At 39.7% G+C, this 9,885-nt stretch overlaps 1 protein-coding gene across 2 annotated transcripts; it reads left to right on the forward strand.

Annotated features, from left to right (window-relative positions):
• Positions 1-305: 305 nt before the first annotated feature.
• Positions 306-5,538, forward strand: LOC132695730 (uncharacterized). Of its 2 annotated transcripts, XM_060660179.1 has the most exons (3): positions 306-1,444; positions 1,502-2,265; positions 2,320-5,538. In XM_060660179.1, the coding sequence occupies exons 2-3, from the start codon at positions 1,662-1,664 to the stop codon at positions 5,517-5,519; spliced, it is 3,804 nt and encodes a 1,267-aa protein (XP_060516162.1). In that variant the 5' UTR covers positions 306-1,444; positions 1,502-1,661; the 3' UTR covers positions 5,520-5,538. The 2 variants fall into 2 exon arrangements, with proteins under 2 accessions (XP_060516162.1, XP_060516160.1); XM_060660177.1 differs by having other exon boundaries at positions 1,502-5,538.
• Positions 5,539-9,885: the final 4,347 nt, after the last annotated feature.

Raw genomic sequence — 9,885 nt, forward strand, 5'->3', positions numbered from 1 at the left:
ATGATTCATGGATCGACACCGCGAATATCCTATAAATTTCTTCTATTATTTTTGATTTTGTGAGCGTCCGAGACAGACATGGAACAAATTGTGTTGCCGGATAATTTTTTAAATTTATTGCAAGAGAATGGTTTGATGGGTCCACCGCCTTCGCAGCCACCAACAGATATTCCAAAACGTAAGCGTACTGCTGCAAATTCACGAGTTAAGAAAATAAAAATTGAATCTCTACCGCAAGCACAAGGAGAATGGTTAGAGGCGTTCAAAGATGACAACGAAAAAAGGATAGTTTGTGAGGCGTTCAATTTGAAAAACAATTTGGAAAATCAGCTGATGCAATGTGAAGAAGGTATCCAGCAGCTCGAAACTCAGATAGCAGTTGTTCAGGCCGATCTCCAAATACTGCGCTTACGTGCGGAAGAATACAAAGCAAAAATCGGATATTTCCAAAATTTGGCTCCAGGACATATTGTATAAAAACGAAAAAATATTCAGTAACTGTATTTTGATATAAAAATAAAATCGCGTTAAAATATTTTTATTTTATTTCAAATGTTAGCCAGGACGCTTTTGGTCAGATTTAAATTAGGTCTAAAATATCTATGGAACAGCTCTCGAACAGGTCTAGGACAGCCTTAAACAGACCCAAAACCTCTACGGAACAGGTTTCTACAGGTCCGACACAGATATGGACCATTTTGCTTCTTTAAACAGGAATGTTTATTTCGCATTGCGATCGAACAATTATTTTTGGTGACGCAAAGTATAACATACTGACAAAATGAAATTACGGAGTGAGATTTTTTTTTTTGCGTTTTTGTTCGCGTCGAAGGAAATGCGACGATAAACTCGATGTCGAAGGAAACGCATGCGGTAAGAATATCAAACGTTTCGATTAAACCATTTCTTGTGTCGCAGGAAAACACGTATGCCGTTCCTAAGCGGTCTAATATGAAAGTCTCGTTTAAAACATTTTTTTTTTGCGGCGAAGGCAGGCGACGCGATGATCTCACCCGCCAAAGTTTAGTTTAAACATTTCGCAAAGCGATGATGTCATGCATCCGCTGCCGCACACCGACGACGCGGCGGGCAATGATATCAGCCAGTTGTCAAACGCGACGGCGGCGGTACGCCTGAGTCATCGCACACAATCGCGCTGCAATTTACATTCACGCCGCGACCAACGGTCGAGTTTCGAAGCGAAGCGGCCCCATACGACGACGGTTTGGTTAGGTTAGGTCGCTAACTACGACCAATTTTATCAGCGGGTCGCGTTATATTGCGGAATTCTCGCCAACACAAATCTTAATTATTCTGAAGGAACGTTCTCGAATGTAATTTTAAATTCATTACCCCAGAAAAAATGGCTTAATTAACAAGTGACCGCCGCCATAGTGAGACTTCATTCTTTGGATTTTTGTTTGTGTTTCACCACTTAAAAAAAGTAAGTGTCAAGTAGAGATCTGGAACAGTTGGAGAGTGAGACGCCTATTCCTCGCAGCAAATAAAAATCTTCACCTGCGAATATTGCAACCGCTCGTTCAGCCGTAAAGACCACCTGGCGAGGCACGGGGACTGTCGCGCAGCAGTACAAATTTGTGACGTTTGCGGCGGGATATACAAATCCGAGGGGGCTCTCCGACGCCATAAACGCGAGAAGCATGAGGTTCCCAAGGCGAAAAGACCCGCCGCCGCCCCTATTGCTGCAGACGAACCCAAGCGCCCGAGACTTGACCTACCGGAAGGTAAGGATTTTTGATTTTATATCCCAAACAATTCTCATATTGTATTTTATAGCTTCGACATCATCATCATCACCATCATCCACGCGCCATTGTACGCAGTGTAACTTGACCATTCCTGCAATGAGATGGCAAGGACACTTGCGTACTTTGGCTCACCGCCAAAAATGCAGCGTGGTGCAGGAGCCAGGAGTAGAAATGATACAGACCTCCTTCCGTAACCGCATAGTTACATACCGTCTGGCGTCCACCATTAACCCTACCGACGTTAAGGGCTTCTTGGACCACCTTAGGTCCAAAATCCTTACGTTGGTAGAGTCGAACGTCCGACGCTACGGCAACGTAAAAGTCGGTATGGAGCTATTCGGAAACTTCCTCTTGCAGACGAAGGAACAAGAGGAGGTCAAGTCCTTCAATACCAAATATCGGCTGGTGAGCGGAAACACCGATCTGGAGGAGCTATACGTCCAGTTCGTCGACATCTTGGCTACCAAAGCGTCCGAGTTTCAGGAAAGGGACAGCGGTATGATTCATAAAAATGTATATTTCCGAACTAATTTCTTTCTCTTTTTTACAGGCTGGGCGTTGGAGGAACTTCTCCATTTAGAAATAGGGATTAACAAGTACAATCCCCTAAGGGCGTCGTCCTATGTTAACCTGCCCAAGGAAATCGAAGCCAAAAAAGCTGTTTTGAACTTGCAAAATACGGACGAAAAATGCTTTATGTGGTCGATCTTGGCTGCTCTTCACCCAATTCACTGGACAAATAACGCTAACAGGGTCAGTAACTATGTAGAATTTCAGAACGAGCTGGATTTTACAGGTATCGATTTTCCCGTTAAACTTAAGGACATATCCACTTTTGAACGACTTAATGAAATTTCGGTCAATGTCTATGGCCTCGAGAGAGTCTATAACAAAGTCCGTAATGATGTTGAGGTCGTTGGTCCTTTGCATTTTACTGAATCTCGTAAAGAGAGACATGTAAACCTATTATTAATTAGTAATGACTATGGAGAAAATCATTATTGTTTAATAAGAAGTATGTCTCGGTTGGTTTCAAAACAATTAACTAAAAGGTCCTCTACAAAGTTTTTATGCGATGGGTGTTTGGTTTATTTTTATAACGAAGAAAAACTAAAGCGTCATAAAGAACACGACTGCACTCACATTTCCATCAAACTTCCGATCACCGAATTGCGCAAGGATAAATACGGTAAAGATATTCCCGCGAATAAGCTGAAATTTGAAGAATTTGAAAAGAAATTAAAAGTTCCTTTTGTTGTGTACGCGGACTTTGAAACAGTCATGACTCCTTTACAGGTGGAAGGCGAACCGAATCCCGACAAATCGTTTACCGTCAAAACTCATATTCACGAGCCTTACTCTTTCGCCTACTATGTCAAATGTGACTTTGACGATTCCCAGTCTACTTTTAAACAGTACAGAGGTCGGGGCGCACACAAAATTTTCATTGAATGGTTGGAGAGCGACTGCAAAGCGCTCTACAACAAGTTCATGAAAACTTCCGTGCCCATGACCACTCTATCGTTTGAACAAGAGACCGGCTTTCGAAACGCTGTGGCTTGTCACATTTGCGAGAAGCCATTTAATGCAGAGGACGAAAAAGTAAGAGATCATTGTCATATGACGGGCGAATTTCGAGGTGCGGCTCACTTCACTTGCAACTTGAATTTCAAAGTTCCGCGGCACATCCCTGTCTTTTTTCACCATTTAGGTTTCGACAGTCATTTATTTGTAAAAGTTATGGCTGAAGAAGGGGAAAAGATCGATGTCATCGCCCAAAACAAGGAACGTTACATTTCCTTTACGAAACATGTCCTAGTCGATAACATTGAGTCGGAGAAAGGAGGCAAAGGGAAAAGGGTATTTTTAAAACTCCGATTTTTAGATTCATTTCGATTTATGGCATCCAGTTTGGACAGATTGAGTCGAAATTTGAACGATAGTCAGTGTCGGGAAGTCAAAAAATTTTTTAAAAATGAACAAGAATTTCAACTTATTCGACAGAAGGGCGTTTTGCCATATACGTATCTAGATTCTTTTTCAAAATTAGACGAAACCAAACTGCCATCGCACGAGGACTTTTATGACTCCATGCGAAAGAGCAACATAACCAGGGAGGATTACAAGCGTGCCTGGACTGTGTGGAATTTGTTCAAATGTAAAACTTTAGGCGAATATTCAGATATTTATTTAAAATCCGACGTTTTAATTTTAGCCGATATTTTTGAAAACTTCAGAGAAGTGTGTCTGAAAACGTACGGTCTGGACCCGAGTCAGTTTTATACGACACCGGGTCTATCATGGACGAGCGCCCTGAAGGCGACAAAGGTCGAACTGGACCTGTTGACCGACGTGGACATGATACACTTCTTGAAGCACGGTATCCGCGGAGGAGTCAGTCAGTGTAGTGTGAGAAAGGCCGCGGCTAATAATAAATTTTTACCTAATTACGACCCTTCCAAACCTATTTCTTACGTCATGTACTTGGACGCTACCAATTTATACGGGGCGGCCATGTCACAATACCTCCCAACGGGAAACTTCGAGTGGTTGGAGGAGGGCAAAATTCAAAATTTAGATATTACGCGTATCCCCAACGATTCACCTAGGGGCTATATTTTCGAAGTAGATTTGGACTATCCGGAAGTGCTGCATGACGCACACAACGAACTGCCTTTTTGCCCGGAATCCATCGTTTCGCCAATCGCGAAAACCAAAATGAGAAAACTTATTCCAAATTTAAACAATAAACGTAATTATGTATTGCATTATAGGAATCTGCAACAGGCTTTAAGCAACGGTTTAAAGCTTGTTCGCATCCATCGCGTTCTTGTTTTCGATCAATCTCCCTGGCTAAAACAATACATAGACTTGAATACGGCGATGCGTAATACAGCTAAAAATAAGTTTGAAAAAGATTTTTTCAAACTTATGAATAACGCTGTGTTTGGAAAAACGATGGAAAATGTGGACAAAAGGGTGGACGTGCGGCTCGTTTCCCATTGGGAAAATATTGGGAAAAGGTTGGGGGCAGAAGCGTTAATCGCGAGACCTAATTTTAAAAATGTCGCCATATTTAGCGAAAATCTAGTAGCTCTCCAGATGGAAAGGACTAAAGTCGTATATGATAAGCCTATTTACGCCGGATTTTGCATTTTGGACATATCCAAGACTCTCATATACGACTTTTTTTACGGCTATCTAAAGGCTAAGTACGGCGACAAAGCTGTCTTACTCTACACCGATACCGACAGCCTCGTTGTCCAAATTTTTTGCGAAAATTTCTACGAAGATATGAAAGAAAATTTGGACAAATTCGATACTTCTAATTACTCGGAGAACAACCAACACGGCATTCCTGTAAACAAGTCCGTTCTTGGTAAAATGAAGGACGAGTACGCAGGACGGCCGTTGTGGGAATTCTTGGGTACGGGAGCGAAAGCTTATTGCGTAAATGTGGACGGCAACGAGTTGACCAAAAAGGCCAAGGGCGTTGCTGACTCGGTCAGCCAGCGCGAACTTAGTCTCGACGACTATAAGCGCGCTGTCCACGAGGAAGGCACGCTAATCTTGCGCCAAATGTCTTCGTTTCGCTCACATTTACATGATATGTACGTCGAACTGAAAAATAAGGTGGCGTTGTCTTACGCGGATGACAAACGACATCTTATACCCGGCTCAGAGTACACGCTAGCTTGGGGCCATCGAAATTTAGTTGGTTCAAAGGACAGCGGGAAAATCACTGATTGATCGACCACCAGATATTTCTTTTGGCCAACTAATATGTTACGATTCCTTTAGATGATTGTAGTTTATATTTGTGTTTAATTTATGTATCTATTTATGTCCATATATGCTATTTATATATGCATATCGTTCGAATATATTTATTAATATGTGTCTATCCTGATGGGGTTTTGTATATGATTAATAAAACAATTTGTTCGATATTAGTGTCATTAAACGTCTTTTTCCCTGTTGCATTTTATTTAATCCGCAAAAAAAAAAAATGTTGTCAATAAATTATTATATTTTAAGCGACCTCGACGACCTTTTATTAGTTGAATTCTCTTATCGTCGCCGCCGCCGCGAAATCGTCGTCGGCTAGGCTCGGCTAGGCTCGACTAACGTAGCGCGCGGGGTTCGAGGTTCGAATCCCCCGACCGCGCGCGACACACCGGTCGCTTTTTTCACCTCGCGCAAAAATACGTCAAAACAAAAAGGCACTAACGCAAAAACTACCCCTAGCGGGGCGAAATTGCCAAAAAGGCACTAACGCGAAAACTACCCCCTACCCCCCATTCAGGGTGACATCTGGCGATCGAAACCTGAGCTCTTAATGGGTGGCGACATCTCTCGTAGAATGGTCAAACTAATTTTTTTTTTTCGGTTGCTTGGGAATCTGTAAATTTGCAATCACAAAATCTCCCCCGGGGGACGGGGGATGGTCAAGTCACGAATAATTACTACTCAAGGCGTCAATTTTTATAAAAATCGGAGGTCAGTGTCGGAGAAATAAGGGTTCTTCCCTTTTCTCCTCGTCTGTTTTTAACTCCGTTTTGAGTAATTTGTAATAATTTGAGAAAAAAATTCAGTACCCGAAAATGGACACACATTTGCAAGCAAAACAAAAAATAGGATACAAAAAAAACTATAAAATATAGGCCCCAATGCAGGCAATAGTTTAAATACGGGAAGTTACATTTTTAAACATAAATTCAGATTTTCGGTGGCAATATAACTCTATTTTTTGTGTTTGTTAAGATTTATATACATAATATCAAACCAGCCTTTGGAAACGTCTGGTTAATGGCCACAGGCCATTAGCTTCTAAATAAACGCGAGATATTATGAAAACCGAAAAAGTTTGAATGGAATCTAACGTTTTCTTTTGTTTCTCAAAGTAGTAATTAAGCGGAAAAGTACTCGTAGTATATTGATTAATTGTAGAAATGTCACATTTTCTACATAACAACTTAAATTAAATAAAATGCAAATTAAATTATTAAAAATTACCGCTTTGTTGTATTCGTTATTTGCTATGCCCGAACCTACGACGACACTGGAGGGTAGCTTAAAATTTGACCTGCTTGGTTTACCTGCCTTTCGTAGGAATGCGGGTTGTTTCACGTGTCAGTCGAAGTTTAAAGAAGCGTTTGTGTTAAGGGTTCGTTTCTGTTATCCACGTTTGTTGCTTAATGCAATATCGCCAACGAGTTTAAGTTTTGTGTTCATTGTGTATTTCATATACGGATAAATAAAACAAAAAAGACTGGAAAAAGATAGGTAAGAAGCTTTCGGAATTGCGACTTTAATGAGTAACCGCGTAACATTTTGGCCTAGTATTATGTATATGTTCGACGAGGTTTCTATACTTAATTAAAAAAAAAATTTGGGAGTGATCAAAGGAGGCTGAGGTCGGAGATACGGATCTTTTTTAGTTTAATAAAACAACCAAAAATGCTCGCTTACGTTTTTGAAGTAGGTAAAAAGGAAACAAAATTTTAATAGAAATAACGCACGATATATCTCCCAAAAAATTCAGCCATATGAACAACGCGAAGAAGTTAAGCAGATAAAATTTTACAAGATTTTTGGGGACAAAGTGTAAATTCGGATTGTGGAAAGTAACAGATAGAGAGAATGAGTTACCTATATAGAAAAAGAGAGACAGAAAGGTAGATTTATTTAAACGTTTCTCAATCATCCACCCATCGGAGATAATAAATAACATTCGCTAGTTTTTTTTTGCATGTATTGAGTTAAGTTCGGAATAGAAATATATCAACAGTAACAATTTAAATATGGTAATTTTTGGGGATTGTCATACGTCCGTCAGCGTATTAAAAATATGGTTTTAGGGGTTAGAACTTTTTAAGTTTCAAGAAAAAAAACTCATGTTGAAATTTTTGTATTCGGAAGCTTCTGTTGTTTATTAATTTATAGACACTGGAAAATATAATAATAAAACATCCTACAGTTGACGATACGTGTCCTCTTAAACTCGAAAAGAGCTAATTTATCTTAGAAGAGTACGTATTTTTGGTAAAATAGATATTTTTTATATTAAATATTTGACCGATCGATGTAATTCGTCAAGCAGAAATCGAGAAGAAAAGTGACGCTTGTGCTGTTTGCTGACAATCCGACCCTGCTTCGTGTACAAATGCAATGACATTTCGGCAGGGCTATAGGCTACGAAACCTTTCAAACTCGAAAAGGACGAACTATTTTAAAGAAAAAAGGTACTTCATTTTTGGTAAAAGTAATAGATATTTTTTTTTTACGCTAAATATTCCACAGATCGATGTAACTCGTCAAGCAGAATCCGAGAAGAAAAGTGACCGGGGGTGCTGTTTGCTGACAATCCGGCCCTGCTTCGTGTACAATTGCATAGCGGGAAGACCTGAAAGATTTCGAAACTGCGTGCGTGCGTGGAAGGCTGCGTTGGGGCGAATTTTGAAAATTACTGAAAGTCCAACGATTTTGGACAATTGGCAGACGATATAGAAACTGCGTGAGTGGAAGTCTGCGTTGAACAAATTTTGAAAATATCTGAATGTTTAACGACTTTTGGAGAATTCGACAGAGCTACAGACTACGAAACCTTTCGAAACGAACACACGTGTCCTGTTGAACTTGAAAAAGACGAAATTATTTTTAAAAAGGTATATTGTTGCTAAATAATAGTTTTTTTTTTAATTAAAATATTTGACAGATCATGGTAACTCGTGAAGCAACATCTCAGAATTGAATCGGCGAGTTGTGTATTTGCTGACAATCCGAGCCTGCTCCGTTTAGATCTGCATAACGAGGAATAAAAAAATCAAAAAAGGGGTTAACGATTTGGATCATTTTGGAAGATACATACGCCGCGCTTTTCAAAGCGGACAGACGTGCCCTTGTCCAACTGAAACGAACACACGTGTCCTGTTGAACTTGAAAAAGACGAAATTATTTTTAAAAAGGTATATTGTTGCTAAATAATAGATTTTTTTTTTAATTAAAATATTTGACAGATCATGGTAACTCGTGAAGCAACATCTCAGAATTGAATCGGCGAGTTGTGTATTTGCTGGCAATCCGAGCCTGCTTGGATCATTTTGGAAGATACATACGCCGCGCTTTTCAAAGCGGACAGACGTGCCCTTGTCCAACTTGACAAAGGCGGAATTATTTTAGGAAAGGTATATTATTTGTAAAAAAATATACAATTTTTTAAGTAACATATTTGACAGACCATGGCAACTAGTAAAGCAGAATCCGAGAATTCAATCGGCGGCTGTATGTTGACTGACAAGAATATAATTGCTGTTAATCAGGCCCTGCTTCGTGTACAAATGCATAGCGGGGAGACATGAACATTTTTCGAAATTGCGGACCTATCCTCTTGGGATTCTACGTTGGACAAATTCTGAAAACGACCCCAGAAATATAATTGGTGAGAAAATAGTTTTTTTTTTGTGTTAGCAGTTAACAATTTTTTATTTTGGAAATAAGGGGTTTCAGTATGTACTGGTATTAGTGAATCAATTTAATGGCCTCAGCATCTCTAAACTCCCCATCTTGAGACGCGTTAACGATCCGGATCGAGTTACGTCGCGTAATTATGTCACTTTTTTAATTAAAAAATGAAAGAGATGTACCTACCATACTTTAGAAACCCCTACTCCTCTTTGGAGGTGATGAAATAAGTTTTAGCATAAAATATAAGTTCCTCATATTACTTTGATATGATAAGTACAAGTCTTGCCTGTTTTTTTTTTTAAAGGAGGTTCAAACCCGTGCGAGGTGAGCTTTCATATATGAAACAGACCAGTCATGGGGACCCGATATATGGAAAGTTTCAGCGTAGTCGTCGCCACATTGCTGCCAACACTGCATATATAAGGAATCACGAACCATTCAGGTAAAATTTTGAAAACATATATTTATGGAAATATAGAACCTCTCTTTTTTTAACATGAATATTGAGACTTAGACCAGTTTCTTTTTAAGTAGGCATGTGGAGTAAAGAAGACGCAGAAGCTTCAGTCGGGTACCATCGGTAACGTAGGCGATTGATATATTTCCACCACTACATATGTTGGATTGGAATTTCCCATTTGATGCTTTG

This window comes from Cylas formicarius, unplaced genomic scaffold (assembly GCF_029955315.1).
Source record: "Cylas formicarius isolate icCylForm1 unplaced genomic scaffold, icCylForm1.1 PGA_scaffold_12__32_contigs__length_19106922, whole genome shotgun sequence".
NCBI lineage: Eukaryota > Metazoa > Arthropoda > Insecta > Coleoptera > Brentidae > Cylas > Cylas formicarius.